The sequence below is a fragment of the Lissotriton vulgaris genome, chromosome 3_1 (genome assembly GCF_964263255.1).
Source record: "Lissotriton vulgaris chromosome 3_1, aLisVul1.2, whole genome shotgun sequence".
Taxonomy (NCBI): domain Eukaryota; kingdom Metazoa; phylum Chordata; class Amphibia; order Caudata; family Salamandridae; genus Lissotriton; species Lissotriton vulgaris.
The window spans coordinates 1,108,709,605-1,108,731,598 of record NC_141689.1 but is presented as its reverse complement, the minus strand read 5'-3'; the positions used below and the strand labels follow the sequence as shown (position 1 = coordinate 1,108,731,598).

The 21,994-nt window shown below is 45.2% G+C and overlaps 1 protein-coding gene across 3 annotated transcripts in view; it reads left to right on the top strand.

Annotated features, from left to right (window-relative positions):
• NFKB1 (nuclear factor kappa B subunit 1) overlaps positions 1–21,994 on the top strand; it is a 398,216-nt gene that overhangs the window by 272,151 nt on the left and 104,071 nt on the right. For all 3 annotated transcript variants that reach the window (XM_086961580.1, XM_086961582.1, XM_086961581.1), the window contains exons 14-15: positions 5,661–5,846; positions 18,693–18,834. In XM_086961580.1, coding sequence (XP_086817706.1) covers positions 5,661–5,846; positions 18,693–18,834 — 328 coding nt within the window. The remainder of the gene's footprint in view (positions 1–5,660; positions 5,847–18,692; positions 18,835–21,994) is intronic.

Sequence of the window (21,994 nt, the reverse complement as noted above, 5' to 3'; positions counted from 1 at the left end):
AGAGGTCTGTACTCCCGGTTCTTCCTGGTTCGCAAGAAGGACAAGAACGAGTTCAGGCCCATTCTGGACTTGCGACAGGCAAACAGATGGATTCTCAGGGAAAAGTTTTGCATGCTGTTGTTGCATCAGATTTATCCTCAGTTGCAACAGGGAGACTGGCTATGTGCTATAGACCTACAGGATGCGTACTTCCATGTGCCCATTGCACACAAACACAGGAAGTTCCTGCGGTTCCAAGTCGGCGCCAATCATTATCAATACACAGTACTCCCATTCGGACTAAAGTCTGCGCCGAGAACATTCTCGAAGTGCATGGCGGTGGTAGCAGCGCACCTACGGAAGAACAAGGTGTTTGTCTACCCGTACCTGGACGATTGGTTGATCAAGGCATCCTCCTTCTCGGAAGCGCGAGCACACTTCCAGAAGACGTGCGTTCTCTTGAACAGGCTGGGGCTGCAAATCAACATGTCCAAGTCTGTCCCGACTCCGGTCCAATGCATACAGTACTTGGGAGCCTCCATCAATACGCTGTCAGCAAGCGTGTCTCCTTCGGAAGAGCGACGATTATCACTCCTTCGGAAGGCTCGGGATCTTATGACAACTCCATCTACAACAGTGAGGACGGTGTCTTCTCTACTGGGATCGATGGCCTCTTGCATCTTCCTGACGCCACACGCACGGCTGCACATGAGACCGCTGCAGGAGTGCTTGGAAGACCAGTGGGATCAGAGGAAAGGATCTTGGGACGACAAGATACGACTGTCTCTGCATGCTCTTCAGTCTCTGAAGTGGTGGTGTTCAGCGGAGAATCTCCTCAGAGGGGTTCCCTTCCACAAGGACATTCCCACGCAGACGGTGGTGACGGATGCTTCTCTCCTGGGGTGGGGAGCGCACTCCGGAAACCTACAGATTCAAGGAACGTGGTCCCCGATGGAGGCCACGTATCACATCAATTTCCTGGAGCTCAGAGCTGTTCACCTGGCACTGAAGGCCTTTCTTCCGTCCTTTCAGACCAACTCTCTGCTTGTACAGACGGACAATACCACCACGATGTATTACCTCAACAAGCAGGGGGGCTCGAGATCACGCACTCTGTCGCAGGAGGCGCAGACGATCTGGCACTGGCTTCTGGCCAGAGGACTGACGATAACGGCTACCCATCTGCCAGGTGTGCAGAATGTTCAGGCAGACGCACTGAGCAGACTGGTTCAGGAAAACCACGAATGGGTCATAAACGACGAAGTACTAGGAGAGGTCTTCGCAAGGTGGGGAACTCCAGACGTAGATCTGTTCGCCACCGCCGAAAACAGCAAATGCCGAGACTTCGCCTCCAGGTACTACCAGCAGGGGACGCTGGGGAATGCGTTATGGATCAACTGGTCGAACAGCTTTCTGTACGCTTTTCCGCCCATTCCCCTGATTCCGGCGGTGCTCATCAAGCTGGCCCGGTCCAGGGCTCGGATGATACTCATTGCCCCGGAATGGCCCAGACAGTGGTGGTTCACGGACCTGCTTCACCAGTCTCTCCTTCCTCACATTCGGCTGCCGTGCAGGCCGGACCTTCTCACGAAGTTCGGGGGACAGATGTTACACCCCAACCTCTCGTCTTTGAGTTTGGCGGCATGGCTCCTGAGATAGTGCAATATGGCCATCTGAATCTGCCCAATGATTGCATGGACATACTGAAGGAGTCTAAGAGACCTTCCACTCAGACTTCCTATGCTTACAAGTGGAAGAGGTTCTGTATCTGGTGCCAGTCTAAGAACCATGACCTGACGACGTGCAAGGAAGATGTCATCCTTCCTTACCTTCTACATTTGGCGCAGTCTGGACTTAATGTTCATTCCATTAAGGTTCATCTCGCTGCATTGACTGCCTACAGGAAATGCCCTTTACAGACTTCATTCTTCCAGATCCCTGTGATCAAAGATTTTTTGGAAGGCTTGAAGAAAGTATTCCCTCCTGTCAGGCTTCCTTCGCCTTCATGGGAACTGAATGTGGTGCTGTCCAGGTTGATGAAGGAGCCTTTTGAACCTATTCATAAGGCTTCGTTGCAGCACCTGTCCTGGAAGGCGGCGTTCCTCATGGCCATTACATCGGCCTGCAGGGTGAGTGAAATTCAGGCGTTGTGTTGCCAAGAACCTTATACTGTATTTCATGCTGCTAAGGTTGTTATGCGTACTCACCCTAAATTTCTTCCCAAGGTTATTTCTGATTTTCATGTCAACCAGACCATAACTTTGCCTACGTTTTTTCAGAATCCTTCATCTCCAGCGGAAAGGTCTCTCCAGTCCCTGGATATTAGGAGGGTGTTGAAATTTTATCTAGATAAAACCAAAGATATTCGTAGGTCTGACCAGTTGTTTATCAATTATGGATCAGTCAGGACGGGTCTTGCTACCTCTAAGCAGTCCATTTCTAGGTGGATTGTATCCTGCATACAATTGTGTTACCAAAAAGCTAATAAGACCTTAAGAGGTAAGCTTTAGGCTCATTCCACCAGGGGCAAAGCTGCCACGACAGCCTTGCTCCGTAACGTGCCGATTGCTGAAATCTGCAAAGCTGCCACTTGGAAGTCGGTTCATACCTTTGCTAAGCATTACTGTCTGGACACTGATGCCAGGGCAGATGCTCAGGTTGGACAGGCTTCGCTGCGGAATTTGTTCGCACAATAGTGGTGTTAATTTCTTTCTCCACCGCCGCTTTGGTGTGGGGATGGGCTTGCCATTCTATTCACTAGATTATGACTATACACAGAGATCCCCTACTACAGAAGGAGTAGTTTCTGTCCTGTAACTCCAGTTCTGTAGTAGGGGTATCTCTGTTATAGTCATAAGCGCCCGCCCTCCTCCCCGGTGGAGATGTTTCTTCATGTAAGGAATGCTACAGGTCTGGCGAGCTACGCCTTCAAAAAGAACTGAAAGTAAGAGGGACCTGCTATGCATTCTGGGATACTGGGAGAAAGTTCTGGAAAGTTCTGGAAAGTTCTCTTACAGGCACAGTATCCTATTTAAGCCACATAATGGCAGCCTATGGGGCTTGTCTGTCCATGCCTTCCTCTCTATCATTCCAGAGTCTTTTACTGGTGGAGGCAAGTTTCTCTATGGTAGAAACTGGGCAGGCTGTGTTGTGTGTGGTGTTGTTTGGTGGAATTTCTAGTTGAAGTACTGGACAGTGTAGCCTGTGGATATAGGCTGCATTATTTGTCTTTAAATTCTCTCTTAAGTGTCTTTGCAGTTTCTGCATGATTTGACAACTTAAGAGTTTATTTTTGATTGCCGGGGTCCACGCACATGGGCGGGACTATTCACTAGATTATGACTATAACAGAGATATCCCTACTACAGAACTGGAGTTACAGGACAGAAACTACTCCATCTCCATGATTTTGCTTACCCAGGGCAACAGGGAGATGGAACGATAGTTCCCTGGATTTTTCTGATCTAAGCTAGCCTTTTTCAGGAGGGCTCTGACCGATGCCTGTTTCCAGCTCGGTGGTACAATGCCTGTGGATAGAGATGATGCTTTGGCGTATCTGCGGGAGCCAACCCACTTGCTTCCAATATTGCAGGTGGCTTTGGGTCAGTTTGCCGAAGCCTCAGGACTCCACGTCAATAACACTAAATCACAACTGTATCGGATTGGGTCGGAGGCTGAGAGGGGCGGGGTTTCACTCCCAGAGATGGGGCTTCCGTGTGTGTTTGATACGTTGTGCTACCTCGGGATCTGGATCAGTAGGGACAGAGAAGTTTTTTACCAACACAATATGGGGAGGATACTTGGGGATCTCCAAGGTAGTATTGACTTCTGGAACACACTCAGGCTCTTGTTGATGGGGAAGATCGCCTTGATTAAAATGGTGATGTTTCCTCGCTGTCTCTTGACAATGCAGGGCTCTTTCCTTGAACTCCCACACCAGGTCTTCCGGGACCTTGATGCTATGCTTATACAACTTTTGTGGAATGGAAAACGTTGTTGGGTGAGCCTAGAAGTCATGAAGCGTACTTGGGGTAGAGGCGGTTTAGAAATCCCTGACCTTGAACTTAATTATTTTGCGTCCCAATTACAGCACGCGGTGGCCTGGCTCGATACGGACCCATCATGGGAACGGTCGCTCCTGGCGAACACATATGGGGATTGACAGCTGGGTGCACTACTATGGCATACGAAAGGGCGACAGGACCAATGTCCTCCACTGGGCCAACTGCTGGCTGCTATCTGGGCCAGGGTGGTTAGAAGACTTATACAGGCGCGACCATTTGCCCCGGAGGCAAACTTTTGGCTGATGCCGCCTTTCACGCTCATTGACCGTGTCATATCTATCAATAAATGGAAGACGGGAGGCTGTCTTATGTTGGCGGGCCTCTATCCTGAACAAAGGTTCATAACATACCAGGAAGCAGTGGACTCTTGAACTGTGACCGGGGCAATTCTTACAACACGCCAAAATAGCGGCAACGGCACGACATCTATGGCCTACATTACCAGAAACCCCGGAGTACACACATACTCTGGTCACGATGATAGCCATGGCGGGAGGGCCGAAACTTGTCACTGTTCTGTACAGGTCGTTACGGGACAACAGAAAATGCGCACCTCTCAAAGTATAAGGTAGATGGCAGGAAGTGAGCCCTCAGGAGATCACACAACAAGAGTGGGTAAAAATTCATGGGGGCGTCGTAAGGTGGCGGTTTCCAATAGATTAAAGCAGATACAATACAACATGGTCCACATGACATACCTCTCCCCCAAGCGCCTCCACGCCATTGATAGCTCGAGGGATCCAAGGTGCCCCAGATGCCACTATGCACAGGCAGATTTCCCACATATGGTTTGGTCATGTCCCATGATTCAGATATACTGGACAGTTATCCTAGAGGACTTACACAGAATAATGGGATGGAGAGTTGCCCTAGAGATACGTACGTGTCTCCTTGAACTGATTCCAGGGACGCTAAACGTAAAACCAGCAGGAAGTTCCTGGTGTTGGGACTTGTAACAGCTAGGCGACGAATAGCAATTCACTGGCTGACACAGAGTGGGCTGCTGGTAGCGAACTGGAAAGCGGACCTGAAGGAATGGGCACTAGCAGAGGAGGGGCACATACGCAGTACTAGGAGGGATGCCAAACTCCCGGAAGTATTGCAGGCATGGGGGCCAATGGTCCAGGAGATAGGGAGGAGTTCCCCGAGTTCTATGCAGACGGTGTTGACTGGTGTTAGTCACGTGGGGACTGTATCCCCCAGACAGAGGGAGGGACAGGAGGATACCCCTGATTGAGATATGGTTAGAGAGACCTCTGGGTGGGTGGGTCCGGTAAGGGGGGGGGGGTGAAGTTGGGAGGGGGTGTTAAGTTAAAAGTTCCTACAATTGCTACTGACAATGTTTATACTAATTGCTGGTTCGGTATACGCTTCGAAGACAACCCAAATTGCACTACCTGATGCTGTACAGGGATTGTAAGGCTTACTGTTCAGAGTTGTCTGTAAAATATTACGGTACCAACATGTGAAGTGAACCTTAAAAACCGCAGTAAGGAAATAAAAAAAATACATAGGTTGATGCGCAGTAACCATGTTGTAGAATTGTTGCAGTGATGCGACTAAATATGTCTTCTGTTTGAATACAGTCCACGGCTGACAGGCTTCTTACATTTACAGCCGATAAGGGCGATTCGTGTGAAACTTGTGTGAAGAGCGAAGGTGCTGAGGAAGAGGACGACAAAGAGAATGTGGCGCCTGCTAAACTAGTGACGGAAAATTCAGAGCAGGAGGCGGAAAACGGCGCTGGTAGAGTTACGTCGCAAAGGGAAGCGGAAGTGGATCAAACAAATCGTGGATTTCATGGTAAGCACATTTTAGGACGGTTTCCTCTGTGTCTCATATGCAGACATGGTGTATGGTTTTCGGAATGGGACTCGAACGTTTTGAACATTTAGTTTGAGACCTGTAAATAATGTTATTTCTGTCACGCCTATGACTTAGATGTGTAAAGTATGCATGTTCATATAATGCTGACTGTTTGAGAGTTTTCTATTGTTCTGATTACACTGAAGAGGGGTGCCCTCCCCCCTTCTGTGCATGTACTTCTGGCTCTAGTGAGTTTCATTAGTTAACAATTCAAAAAGAGGCACTTGAAACATTTGAGGAGACATTGCTTTTGAATAATCTCTGATATGCTAGCATGCAATCTGTAGTGTTCTATAACCAGGTGATGATGCGGGATTCTGTAACCACTGCATCATCTCTAGAATGTCTGGATTCACTCGGTGGAGACGGTACGAAGCAGACCTGTTCCTGGATACTGGTGTGGTTGGGGCCTGTGCTACTATACACTTAACAAATACATCATTTGGATTGTTTACTGCCTCAGGAGGCTACTTTCACATTTGGCAATGAGTGACATGCGGAGGTTCGTCTCAAAGCGTTTTGTGATCTCAACATTTTACAACAGTTTTGAGGCACTTACAACGCAAGACCCGAAGACAACTGACAAAACAGCCTTGTTGATGTTGAAAAGTTTGTAAAGCGGACTCTTACCACTTTATAGAGGTTTTAGAGAGGATTTCGAGTAGTTAAAATAGCCAACGGCTCGAAGTGCGAGGGATGGCAATTACGGTGCAAGGAATCCATGAGCCCTCTCAAGAAAGCTGATTGAGCATTGTGCTGTGACGTCGGCCCCTCTCCTGTGGTCAGGTCAGTGTAACTCAGCGATGTCAAAGGAACTTTCAAGGAACATTGGTGTGCACGGCCCAATAAAGGGCCTTGACAAGCGGTTGCTTGGTAACCTTGGCAGAAGCAGGGAACATCTATAGGAAGTATTGATGTGCACAGCGTAGTACATCGCATCAACGCACTCTTGGAAAGTTGTTACTTGGCAACTCTGGCTGGAGCTAGAGTTTTGTGAACCTTCAGGAAGTGTCGGCGGGCATGGCGTGGCTTAACAACACATACCATCCATACAGCCTCATCAGTGCTGCTTGTAGCTCAGCATGATACGTGCCCCGTCTGCGCTCTTCTAAACTTCCCCGTGGGTGTCCACTGATTTTTGGTCAGTTCGTTGACGTTTATTTGGGAAAGGCACCTGGTTGAGGTAATGTTAGTACTTCTTTTGATCCTACCACCCTTGGAGCTTTGGTGATTTTACATTGGCATTGTGTACCTCAGCTAGAGCAGTCGTGAACTAACATTAACTCTGCACGTTAGTTGTGCTGTGCTTGATAAGAGCTCGGATATTGTGTTGATGACCCGTGAAGTCTAAGTTCAATCTCAGTGTACTTTTTATTTCTTAGTTGTATTCATCCATGTGCTGTTGTTTCCTCCTGTGTGTCATGCAGAACGTCACAACACCTCCATTCTTCTTAGCATCACCTGATGATCCACTGGTACGATGGCTGAAATGGAAGAAAGTGTTCAGCCACTATGCGAGGGTGTGTGGCACGTCACTTAGTGCTGAATGTAGATGTCGTTGTTAATGCACTGTCTGGACACCGAAGGTCAGGAGGTGTTTGAACATCTTTCTGATCTGTCTGATGGGGACACTGCAAATCTCAATGAGTATGAAATCTGCCTAAAAAAGTTGGACCTGCAATATCTGCCCAAATTAAGCACGGTGCTTGATCGCTACAAATTTGGAAAGAAAATGCAGCAGCAAGAAGAAACAATTGAGCAATATGTGATGGAACTACGGAGGTTGGCCTCAACCTGCAGCTTTGGTAGTACCTGTGAGGAGCGGTTGAGAGACCAATTTATACTGGGGTGTTTCTTAGAAAAAGCTAAAGAGAATATGTGGCAGAAGGGCAATCCTTCTATGCAAGAAGTGCTCACCATGGCAAAAACGTAAGAGCATTCCAAGGCTTATTTTGAAATTATTTTTGGTACTGCCATTGCTACAGATAAAGAAGAAAATGTGGCAGTAGGGTCAGTGCAAGACAAATCTTCTAAAGGCAAGGTGACACAGGAAAAGGCAAGCACCAAGGTCACAAAAAAATTTCAGGGAATTATTTTTGGTGTGGAAATGCAGGTCATATGGCAAATTTCAAGAAATGTGCTTGGTGGAAGGTGGTGTGCAACAATTGTGGGAGTAAAAGTCATTTTGAAAAGTATTATAGATCTTCCCTCAAATCTAAAAAAGTGAGGGAGGTTGAGGATGATGACAGATTGGTTGGGAAGGTCACTATACTACAAACTAAGGATGGTTCACCTAATGGGCCCTTTGATCAAGTCCATGTTAATGGTGAATCTATCAGGATTATGTTTCATTCGGGTGCCAAAATAAGGCTTATTCCCAAAACATTGATAAAAGAAGTTTGAAAGCAAAAGTGAAACTTCAGAAACTGGATGTTAAACCAAAAGGATATGTTGGGGAACCTTTCAAGTTTCTAGGTTATTTCTGGGGAACCATTGAGCTTAAGGATTGCATCATACCTGGGAACAATTTTGTTTCAATTAAAGGGGATTGCCTCATTAGTCTGTTCCACCAACGTGATTTGAACATTTATCTGGACCCCCAATGAGAATCCCTCAGTTAGGATCAAAGATGTTCCCACTGTGGGGTGTATTGCAGCTGGAGGTGAAGTATGGTTGATTAAGTTTCCCGAGGTCTTCAGGAAGGGTTTGGGGTGCCTTAAGGATTGCATGCATATGATCAAGCTTAAGGCCAATGCCCAACCCAAGGCTGCCAAAGTGTGGGTTGTTCCGATGTTGGTGAGAGAAAGTATGAGGAAAGAATTGAACAAATTGATTGATAATGGGAAAGTTCAGAAAGTCGAAGCTTCGAAGTTGGTTGCATCAGTAATGATGGCACGCAAGGCTAGTGGGGAGGCCAGGCTCTGTGTGGACCTTAGGGAACATGATCAGTCAGTGATAGTGATCCATTATCCTCTTTCCAACATCAATGAGATGTTGTGCTTCCTTAACGGTGCTAAGCATTTCTTCTCACTCGACCTTACGTCAACAAACCACCAGATGTAGATGCACCACTCTACCCAAGAACTCACCACCTTTGTCACTTCCTTCGGCATCTTCAAATTTCTCTGAATGCCATTTGGGTTGATTGTTGCTGCCTCAATTTTTCAGAGGGCCATAGAGGGAATTTTGAAAGGTGTCGAAGGTGTGAAGATTTATCAAGATGATATTTTTGGTGTATGTGGCCGATGTTGGTGAACATAAGAGGTTGTGTGAAGACCTTGGTAGATTGCAGAATTGTGGGATCGCATTAAAGCTTGAGAAATGCAAATTCAATGTGTCAGAAATTGGTACTTGGGCCATATGATCACAAGAACTGATATTGGACCCCAAGAGTGGGTTGGTGAATGCCATTAAAAATTTACCACCTCCGCAGAGGAAAGAGGAGTTGGTGATTTTTCTGGCCATGGCTTGATTTTACAACAAGTTTGTTTCCAGACTTGCTGAAAGACTGTGTGCATGAGGGCTTTACTTAGAAAATGAGAAGAATTTTTTTGGGTGTAAGTTATGTGAAGAGAAGTTTGCGGATGTAAAAAACAGCCTGGAGGATGCCTCAGATTTCGGTAAATTTGACATCACTGATGAAACAGTGGTAATGACAAGTTCCAGTTCAAAAGGTTTGGGGTGGTTTTGATTCAAAGGTCTGAGGGTCAACACAGAATGATTTGGTTTATCTCGAGAGGTTTGAGAGGGACTGAGATCAATTACTATGTGATGGAGAAAGAGGCTTTGGGAGTGTATTGGGCTGTAAGGAAGCTGGAAAATTTCTTTGGGGGCACATGTTTGAGATCAAGCCCGATCAAAAAGCCCCTCAAAGAGTTTTTTTCTAAGAGAGGCATTGATTTGGTGTCACACTGCATCCGCAAATGGGTGGTTGAGCTGCAGGAATTTAAATATGTGTTTAAAACGTTTGAAATTCTTAACCGTTTTTACAGCTGTTAGTCATTTTCAGCAGTGAATGTTCTCCAAGAAGCTTATCTCTACATCATGACTAAAGTGTACAGACATGTCCAATCACAGGTTTTCAAGCTTTCTGAAGCCCACATTAGACAGCTTTTTAAATCGGGGAGAAACAGAGTGCAGGTACTTGCCAAATTAGGCACCTGGTGCGGGGCGGGCCAGAAGGCATGGCTAGGAGGCAGAACTAGGGGCAAATATTTATGGGATTCAGATGAATTAAAAATGTTTCAATTCTGAAAATATGAGTTTGTAAATTAGACATTAGTTAGGTTTATATGGGGTATTGGTTTTTGGAGTTTGACAATTAATCCTATTCTCTGCTATACACCATCTTGCTGCTGTACATCTGCATAAGATTTCTCCTTTCTGATACCCTTCGTCTCTTACATTATCTCCATCTTCTTGACAGCCTTTTAACTCTCACATTTCCTCCATCTTCATGACCATCTTGCTTCACCTCCTCTTCACCTTGCCATCTCACGCACAAACATGCACGCATTCACTCTCTCTCTTTACTTGTAAATGAAATGTTTTCTTTTCCTATATTCAATATTTCATCTGTGGCATACCTCCTTCACACACTTACCTACAGAATCATAATTAAAACTAGTACAATCTTTTCAGGCGTCCAGGATTGGATGTACATGTTGTCTAAACACCTTTGTGAAAAAACAGGAAGCGGGAGAGAGAAGCAAAGATTCATTCAGCTTCCCGAGCTAGTACTTAAATAATCAAAAAGAATTAATCATTTAGGTCGTTTTCCAGAGTCTCTTGGAAGTTTTGATGAGGTCTCAAATGTGGAGGGGCTGTGTATGTGCCATGTAATATGAGTGGATTCACTCACCCTATTAGAGCAACAGGTTGTATTTATAGCCTGTTGAGGACATGTGGTAATAGGCCAAAATTTGGTCTATTGCTGGAATCTATGCGGGCGTTTCAGTTCCATGAGGCCGGCACTGCAGCTTGTAATCCTGCCGTGACAACAGGATTACAAGCCACAGTACCGGACTCATGGCGGTGAGAGAATCCACTCACCTTACATAGCACATACACAGCCCCTCAACATTTGAGAAGGCTGGATCCTTAGGTCCTGAAGACAGCCATCTGACCCTTTTGGGCGACACAGGCTGAAACATGTCGACCGACCACTCACCAGGTGCTTTGGACCTATAATTAGCCAATTAAGCACCATCCACTTTTTACCCATATCCCTTCCCTTTGAAAATAAAAACAAACTACACAGGAGAGCAGATATTTGTAATAACGTTTTTTATTTCAACACTTTTCCCACTCACAACTGTCGGACACCAGACAGTCTCCCTCCTGGTGGAGGATGATGAACACCTGGAGAACAGTACACTCAGGTGCCAAAACCTTATGATGATTCATCCCACTTAATCAAATAAGCAGAGAACCAAGATATACCGCTGCTGTGACAGTGTGGCTGAAGTTCCTCATCAAAAAATTTCCTAGAGACTCTGGAAAACGACCTAAGTGATTCATTCTTTTTGATCATTTAAACACATTTCTGACCCACTGGCAGGCACAATGAGCATTCACACTTCCTTTATCCTCAGGTCCACAAGATCCTGATCTCATCACATCGGTAGGATGTCCGCCATTCTTTCATCACACTAATCTGCATATTATCTTCTGGCCCCTCTAGAAGTCTTTTTTGTTCCCTTCCCTAAGTGCCCTTATTTTTCCATTTTTCCCCGACTCCTCTTCTCCAGTTTGGGCAAAGGCTGATCCATTTATTGAGTGGCAGTAACCCTTCAATGAATATGAATTTAGGCTCCATAATGCACCCATTTCAAAGCCCCTCAAAGCCCTGGCCACCCCAGATTTGGAGGAATCCTTGTGTGCGCTGGAAGATTCAAGACTGCACAAATTAGGGTCCCATCTGGCTGAATTTTCACTGGCATGGCCAGTGCCTAGTCAGTGGTAAAAATATGAAAATCACTTAAAGCTGGTATTTTTCCCCCTTAAAAGTACATACAGCAAAGCAGCAAATAAAGAAGAAAACACTATAAATGTGATCTCGACGGACAAGTTTATATTGCGTCCTGTTTTTAAGCATCATGTGTAGGCCTTTGCAGAATCTTAAAATATTAACGAATTTCCAGTATTTGTCTCTCGGTCAGTAGCGACTGGCAGGGAATGAGGGTGGAGGGGCGGGGGGGGGGGGGGACACAAAATAATTTGAAAAAAGACATACCTCTTCCGCCGGCTGCGCCTCTCCTCCACTTCTCCGGCAAGTTCTGGAATCAGGATGCACCCAGGCTCCCCAAAGCCAATTACAAAGTTGCGCTGTGATTGGTCTGAGAGCTGTGGACAATCAGCTCTTTGTTGGTTTATCAGGAGCAAAAAAAAAGGCAAGGCAGGGAGGTGAGGAGCCGGACTCTAGAGTAGATTATAGACCTTCCTAATGAAGACTCCGGGTGGCCAAAGACACATGAATGTTGTTTAATTGAAAACAAACAATGATAACATTGAACTGTATAATCGTGGTGCTGTGATTAAGAGACTTGCACTGAGCTTTGTTCAATAAAAAAAGTTTAAAAAAAAGGCAAGGCAGTGCAGAAGAGAACCATCCCCACCGGACTTACACCCGCTCTGTCATAAAATAACTAGGTGCAGGACTCAGCCTAACAGGAAATGCCACACTTTATTCCTCAAACTTACGGTGTGGTATCTTCCATCACATGAAGCCACCCCTGGAAGTTGCTACTCTCTCTTGTTTAAGAAAATGGGAGCGGGGGAATCATAGTGATGAGTGGGAAGTTGGTACACAGAGACCGAAGTGCTTTGTTTGGTTTCCACGGGCACCCTGTTTTTGCCATGACAGATACTTCCAGTTTTCGAAGTATTGGGGAGGGAAGATATCTAGGATTCAAAATGTAGGGTTCCAAATCACACATCACTAAGCCTGAAAACCCCTATGCACATTGGCTGGAGTCTCTGCCATCCACTCACATGCTTACTTAATGCTCCCTCTCAATGACTAACCTGGGCGATTATCAGACTGAAACTTCCATACGGTTTCTGACCTGGAAAATAAATGGCCTCCGCAACAAAATCAAGAGGGGGGCTTTCATGAAGGTGGTTCAATGTCAAAATCTCAACATAGCATTCCTCCTAATCACCCTTTCCTAGCCAGGGGGATACTCACAAGTATTCCATGCACAGGTTCACCAGAGGTGCCTGAGGGGTGGCCATTTTGCTTCATCAACAGTTTCGCTACCACATAGCAAATACATGGTGTGATAGAATGCGCAGATTAATCGCTGTTTCAGGGTTTCTGTGGGAAAAACCACTTTCTGTGGTCAGCGTATATGCCACTAACCATCTGTCTGCAGGGTTCCTTGACCTTCTCAAAGAGCTTCCTGCCTATCCGTGGTCTTAGGCGGAGACCCATACAGATTGGTGGACGGGGTGCACAACTGATCATCCCTTGCTTTGAGTGGCCAGAACTTCTTTACACATTTGGCTATTTTCCTGAATCAGGTAAGCATCATGGACGTGTGGCGTTACCTACACCCCGTAGTAAAGGCATACACATTCAACTCCACAGCCCACAAAACCATTTTCTGACTAGATAATTTTGCGATGCCCAATGCCGAAACCCACACAGCGCAAGAGGCTCACATTCACACGTGTAGACTGTCAGGCCACTCACCAGTGATCCTTTTGCTGCATCTGGGACCTCAAAGTAACTGACTGCCCTATGGCGCTGGTAGACTCGGCAGCAGAGATGATGTCTTAACGGCCATTGATAACTATTTACTATCTATCCGACAATGACGGCTCAGTTACCTTCCTGTGAAGCCTGTGGGAGGCTCATGAAGCCACTCAGCGAGATTGTAGGTCTCTCCATTTTTCATCTTTACTGTTGTCAATGATTACAGCTGAAGTATTCCTCGAAGAACCATTGATCAGTTTATTAAACTGATCATCAGAAAAACCATATGTCTTAATTCCTTCCATATTTATAGAGAAAAAAAGCTCCCCAGCTAACAAGCTGTATTAATACTCAAAACACAAGGAGGGAGTTACCCTTGTAAACCATAAGGGACAGGGTAGAACAGTATGCAAACAAGAAAAGAGTCCCTGCGCTTAAAGGATATACCTTATATCGTAAAATAGCCCCCCTAAGGTATCTATGGGGGCTATATTCGACCTAGAGGGAAAGGTATCCTAACAATCCCAAGTAACAATGTAATTATCACTCAATAGTGGCTAGCAGTCAGTATAGGAACTCTGTACACAACAAAAACTTTAAAGGAGATTCAACAATCTTTAAAAACTTTAAAAACACTCTAACATGTATCAATATTTAAAATCATTAATTTATTGTTCATAATTAATAACATCATCAAGTATAGCAATACATAAAATTACAATCTGTAAACAATAAAAAAAACAAAAGTCGACGCGGCGTTTCGGTGTCTTGTTTTGATGGCAACACCTTCTTCAGGACGTTTTTTTTTTAAAACTCTCTCAAAACTTAGAGGGGTTCAAACCAAAAAAATGATGTCTTGGTACTGCCGCTTTTCATTCATTGGGCTGTGTATCTTAATATTTTTTCTCACAAGGGAATGTTTTGGCAATTATTCCACCTGTTGAGAAACACTTATGTACATTCAATGTTTGGCTGTACCAGGGATGACCACCGTATGTGTAGATCCAATACAATTTTTCTTCTTGTGTGTGGCGATAAAGGGCAACTTAAGACTTGATGTGTCGTTGCGTGTTTAGAAGGATCTTTAAGCTTGCTTCCTCCTATGTTCTGGATTTTTTTCTCTTTTTCCGTTATTTGAGCAATAACTTCTTCGTGGAGAACAGCGGCCTCCCTGTCACCAGATCCTGGTACAGCCGATTACCAGGTATTGCAGAACATAGGAGGAAGCAAGCTTAAAGATCCTTCTAAACACGCAACGGGAAAGGGAGCAGAGAAGTGAATGAAAGTGGTACGACAAACGGAATAAAGTGAGAGGGGGCGGGGGAGCAGATAGGTGTGAGTACAGAAGCCAGACAAGTGGTGCACGCAAAAGAACGCAATCAGAATGTAAAAGTGGCTGGATTAGGGTTTTAAGTGTGCTCGGTCCCTCGAGTCTTTACCTGGTGGTAAATTAAAACGGACATTGAAACAGGCCCCTATCGGACCATATATTCATGTCCTTTACTTTACCTGCAAAAACAATGAACCAGTATCAGCACAATAAATGTATAACACAGTAGCTTGGTTGGACTGGCCTGATGGGCAATCCGGCAGTGCATGATGGTCTAATCTGTCAGGTTAGTATGTAGGGTGTGTTTTGGCCTGCTTTATGGTCTGGTGACAGAATGTTTACTGTTGATTTTCATGATATTAAAACAAACATTGCCTGCAGCAAAATCAAATCTATGTAATCTCCCATACCTTACAAAAAACGTAAACAGCATGTCTTTACAAGTTAAAAACTGTTCTAATTTGAAAACATGGGGCACTTTTAAAGCTAACTAATGCACTAATGGGGGGCACTTTTATTTTTGTGCCAGGCCTATTTCCTGACCCAGTCTCACACTGCATGTTAGGGTAATCCATGGCAGCGATTTTGTTCCTGTTTATATTTCACTTGCTTTACTCAATCTTGCATTCCCCAAGAGTTATCTATGTCAAGGATGTATGTTCCTGTATTTCATTTCACAGCATATTACTCTTGTATGGGGCACACATCGTAGTGAGTCGTCTCCAGGTGTTTATAACAGGCTACAGTTAAATGCTTTGGAGTTGAGGCTGAAGGCAGTAGAACTTTCATACTGTGCCTGTCTGTGGGTCAAAAAGGTGTTCAGAACACATGATCATTCAATACATGGCCTCTCTGCAGAGCACACAGAGCAACGGTCCTATATTTCAGTTTCAGTTGGGATTCTGTGCAAATGTGTGTGAAAGAGGTACTCATTGGTCAAAACTGTGATGGGGTAAACATACAATTATTTATTGCTGTTACTCATTCATCTTAAATAGCCATTGACGAAACCAATATCCCTGGCTGTTTTTAGATGTAAGTCAGTTGTTATCTTATATTTCTGGCTTCAATCTAAGAAAGCTGAGGGAAAAATGAGAAAAAGAGTAGAGCATTGAGGTGGAGGTGGATTTAAAATGGTCAACATCAACAAGAAAAGATAAGAAGCTTCCGGAGGATGGAAATAAAGAGGTCGATGTAAATGCAGCAGAACAAGGAAAGAAGTTATGAGGCTGGGGGAGGGATGAGAGTTGAAGGAGAGTATAAGAATAAAATGTGTGGATATAAGAGAGACAGAGCCAGCAAGGAAGCATAAGCAGAGTGGAGAGAGAAGTATTGGTGAGAGGTGGATGGAAGAAAGCAGGATCACTGAAATATGTCAGAGGTTGGGCGGGATGAGGCAGGAGGGGAGAGGTGGAAGTGAGAAGGGTCAGAACCAGCAAGAGGAATTTGAATCCTAGAAAAAAGAAGTCAACTTCCAAATTTCTGTTATAAAACGTAATTTACTCATTGGTAATATGTCGGCTTCTGACAACTCTATCAGTTTGAAGTAGCGTTTGTGCTATATCAGATGATTTGTGGCTGATTCTTGATTGTAGAGTTAGAGCAGCCTTAATACTACTAAAACTTAGCACCGCATATGGCACTGTTTCCCAGCCAGTGCTTATAAATCAACTAGTACAACCTGGAATTTAAGTATCCCCCTGGTGTGGTGTACCTGTATCCGATTTGAGAAATCGGAAACAATCCACTCACCACCTATTTCTATTGCGTTCTAAACCTCTGACTTGTGGAAATTATTGGGTCTTTACTGTTCAATCTCTATAATTCCCAGTTAGTCTTACTCATACAGTACTTTGGTTTCTTGCTGATATCTTGAACATATTGATACCCAAATATCACTTCCCTCAGTGGCAATCTGGTCTTTGCCCAAGAATATGTTTGGACTTGTAAGCGAACAGTTGATTTCTGAATGAAGACAAATTCATTAAAACCTTTCAGTGACAAATCAAGGATTCTCATTTTTAAAGGATCTCATACAATATGGTGTACTCTTTGGTGGCTGGTGGAGCTGGTTCAATCTCCCACATTGGTGGAGTCAGCAAAAAAATCTTCAATTAATTTTCCAGCATCTTCTCTTTTTATTCGGAACAGATGAACCATGTTTCATCCACTTGCGTTTACTACATCCATAAGCAACACAAAATCATTCCTTCTCTCTCCTCTCACTACAGTGAAGCTGTTTTGCCGTCAGTTATCTTCTCACTAGATTATGCAAATTCCCTCTCTCCTGGGTTTAGCGCTTTTAGCGTTCAGTAACTTTCAAATAATTCAGAACAGTGCTAGGCTCTTCATCTGAGACTTCTGCATCGCCATGTTATTTCTTCTCACCTTTCTGCTGTCTGCTGTGTTTTTGATTTGAAACCCTACATCTGCAAGACACTATCCATTTGTCATTGTTACCTGCATTAAAAAGGTTCTCTCTTTCGACTGGACTCCGTACTGTTCATTCCAGAATCCTATACCCTGTGCCATCCAAACTCCTGCGCCATCCTAAAATTTAGATGGCCCTGATTGGAGACAGATCCTTCTCCTTTCTTGTTGTGCTGGACTGCGACTCTCTCCCTCTTGAGCTATGGTGTGACTCCATTTTTTGAGAAAAACACTTAAACTCTCTGTTCTCCACATTAGTAAAGTCTACCCCTCTCCTTTGGAGCTCTCTTAGTGCGAGACAGACAGATTTGCATATCATTTTCATTTATCCCATTCAAGAGAACAATAACTAAGGTAAATTCATTTAATGTATTTCCACTTATTCGAGATTTAAAATGTATGTACGTATTTAATTAGGATTTCTAATGCTATTTCTAACCATTTTACTTATATCAAAACTAGGTAAGTAGTTTCTTGCAAAGCGGCTTCAAACAATGCCATAGAATTAATGTCCAATTGATATTACCTCCTATGAGGTCACTTCCTGTCAGGTTAAATCTTATGCAAATTATAGGGGCCTCTCATGTTCCTATTCTGCTCGGGGCCCCACAAATCCTAGGACCGGCCCTGGGCTTTTGTAAATGCTTACGTTAATATAGCATGCTGCCATACAGCTTGTTTTATTTAGGAACCCATGTAGAACAGATTTTATTGGATTTTTGCCAGAAAATGGCCCGGAGTACTAAGGGTAGATACAGTAGATCGCCAAATAAGTACTCCCATATTTTTTTCACTGTGGAAACACCTGTCACCTTCTATCTGGTAGTTCTGGACCAATGCATGATTCATTGCTCATCCTTTCATAAATGATAGACAGATTATGTCTCACATGCTTTCTATCAACAAAGATCAAAGTCTCCTAATTCTCTTGATACTATATGCATCATTTATATACCTTGCTTCATTGCCCGACTTTCTTTTTCTATGGCTTTGTCTGACCTGCATAACTAGAAATTATTAGAAGTGCACAACCCCTCAACATCAAGTCTCCCTGGATATCGAAGAGCCTTAAAAAACATTCATTGCAAGCGCAAGCTTTCTATGTGATATCAATGTTTTGATTTTTTTACGCAACTGTAGCTCATATGACACCGTGTACGTCTAGTCTATCACTCAATAATGTATTCATGCTTTGTTTTGGGATGTAACAGTGATCCAACTGAAGGTCCATCCTGCATGAGCATGTCTTTGCTTGCCCGCTTTTCAGCAGCCCTGATGCTTGAGGGAAGAAGCTTATGCATTGACTGTGTGATGTTTGTTTCAGATTGTTTGTTCCTGGAGAAGGCTGTCCTGCTTGCCAAGCGCCATGCGGCGGCTCTTTTTGACTATGCCGTCACCGGAGATGTGAGGATGCTGCTTGGAGTTCAGCGTCATCTCAGCGCAGTCCAGGATGAGAACGGGGACAAGTAAGTGCAGCTGATCTTGGAACATGACCTGTAAGGGTTCATTTTCGAGTTCAAATGGAGGGAAATTCGCAGGTGCCCTTCAGTCTCTGAAATATGGTGGCAAACTTGAGCACTCTCCTTCACTTACGGTAGCTGAGCCCCGTGCTAAACAAATTAATTTGATGTATTTCAATTTCCCTTCAGACATGAAAGGACTGTAAGATATATAAGATATACTAGATAAAGGAAAGGTAGGCATCCAAGAGCTTATGTACAGGTGGGCATCCAGTTGATGACAAAGGTTGAGGTTTGTAACTATGATGTTGGTGGGGGATAAACAGTATAGCAGGGTAGAGTACATTAAGGGGTGGCGGTGGATCACTTGGGAGGTGTATACTAGGGGGGAGTCATGTAGTAGTTGACGGTGGGAGTTAAAGCTGAGTTTGCATTGGGGTCATTTGGTTCATATGTGTAGGTCCTTGTTTGGTAACTTTTCTTCATTGATCGTGAACACAACAACAGTGACAATAATTTCTGAGAATTCTGCAACAATAAACAGGTCATATGAAAATTCATTATGGCGCTGTGAGGGCCATCACCATGTCATGGTGCCTCAATACTGCTCAAGTGGGCCCCAGGAGTCCTTTGGTCGGGTGTGCGGGCCTGTAGTCCTGCTTCTACCTCTGCAGCTCCCCACTGTGCACTGCATCTCTAAGCCATCGCTTTAAGGCGCGTAACCAGCCCTTCATCCAAGAACAAAGCTGCCGTCGTCTTGCCATGAACAGCAGCACTGACATAAGTCTTCGTACCCTTGTAGTAAGGGGTTTACCATAACACAACAACAATGGTTCGGGAGTGCAGTCAATGGGCATATCAGTTATCTTACTACAATCAATTCGATTTATTGTCAAAAGTTAATAAAAACCGTCACAATATTTCCAGATAATACAAGATAATGAAACCATCATTAAAAAAACTTCATAGTTCATTTTCTGTTTTGTCATTTTCTTGAGAGTTCACATTATCATTTTAACAATGTAAAAAAAATATATATAATTTAGTATCCTCAAATGAAAATATAAATTGTGCTGTTGTGATAATAAACAAAAACAACAGGTGATGGACCGAATGTGGAACAATGTCACACACTCAACCCAGTCCAAAGATCTGGGCCGAAATCCATCGTTTTTTTGCACTCCACACCACCCCGGGTTAGACAATGGCGATATGCAAATCAGCTCTGACCCTGTGCCCCATGGGAACAGTCCAGTCCGAACTACAAAAGCCATGTCCTTCCCAGAACGGAATCAAGCATCCGAGGACCGGACCGGTTTCGAGGTAACACCTCTCATCAGCCCGGCTAGCTTGACTCCAGTGGTGTGGAGTGCCTGGGACCCACGTCTGGGCATCCCCAGCGCACTTAGGGCGGAATTTGCAAAAACAACAGGTGATGGACCGAATGTGGATCAATGTCACACACTCAACCCAGTCCAAAGATCTGGGCCCAAATCCATCGTTTTTTTGCACTCCACACCACCCCGGGTTAGACAATGGCGATATGCAAATCAGCTCTGACCCTGTGCCCCATGGGAACAGTCCAGTCCGAACTACAAAAGCCATGTCCTTCCCAGAACGGAATCAAGCATCCGAGGACCGGACCGGTTTCGAGGTAACACCTCTCATCAGCCCGGCTAGCTTGACTCCAGTGGTGTGGAGTGCCTGGGACCCACGTCTGGGCATCCCCAGCGCACTTAGGGCGGAATTTGCAAAAACAACAGGTGATGGACCGAATGTGGATCAATGTCACACACTCAACCCAGCCCAAAGATCTGGGCCCAAATCCATCGTTTTTTTGCACTCCACACCACCCCGGGTTAGATAATGGCGATATGCAAATCAGCTCTGACCCTGTGCCCCATGGGAACAGTCCAGTCCGAACTACAAAAGCCATGTCCTTCCCAGAACGGAATCAAGCATCCGAGGACCGGACCGGTTTCGAGGTAACACCTCTCATCAGCCCGGCTAGCTTGACTCCAGTGGTGTGGAGTGCCTGGGACCCACGTCTGGGCATCCCCAGCGCACTTAGGGCGGAATTTGCAAAAACAACAGGTGATGGACCGAATGTGGATCAATGTCACACACTCAACCCAGTCCAAAGATCTGGGCCCAAATCCATCGTTTTTTTGCACTCCACACCACCCCGGGTTAGACAATGGCGATATGCAAATCAGCTCTGACCCTGTGCCCCATGGGAACAGTCCAGTCCGAACTACAAAAGCCATGTCCTTCCCAGAACGGAATCAAGCATCCGAGGACCGGACCGGTTTCGAGGTAACACCTCTCATCAGCCCGGCTAGCTTGACTCCAGTGGTGTGGAGTGCCTGGGACCCACGTCTGGGCATCCCCAGCGCACTTAGGGCGAAATTTGCAAAAACAACAGGTGATGGACCGAATGTGGATCAATGTCACACACTCAACCCAGTCCAAAGATCTGGGCCCAAATCCATCGTTTTTTTGCACTCCACACCACCCCGGGTTGGACAATGGCGATATGCAAATCAGCTCTGACCCTGTGCCCCATGGGAACAGTCCAGTCCGAACTACAAAAGCCATGTCCTTCCCAGAACGGAATCAAGCATCCGAGGACCGGACCGGTTTCGAGGTAACACCTCTCATCAGCCCGGCTAGCTTGACTCCAGTGGTGTGGAGTGCCTGGGACCCACGTCTGGGCATCCCCAGCGCACTTAGGGCGGAATTTGCAAAAACAACAGGTGATGGACCGAATGTGGATCAATGTCACACACTCAACCCAGTCCAAAGATCTGGGCCGAAATCCATCGTTTTTTTGCACTCCACACCACCCCGGGTTAGACAATGGCGATATGCAAATCAGCTCTGACCCTGTGCCCCATGGGAACAGTCCAGTCCGAACTACAAAAGCCATGTCCTTCCCAGAACGGAATCAAGCATCCGAGGACCGGACCGGTTTCGAGGTAACACCTCTCATCAGCCCGGCTAGCTTGACTCCAGTGGTGTGGAGTGCCTGGGACCCACGTCTGGGCATCCCCAGCGCACTTAGGGCGGAATTTGCAAAAACAACAGGTGATGGACCGAATGTGGATCAATGTCACACACTCAACCCAGTCCAAAGATCTGGGCCCAAATCCATCGTTTTTTTGCA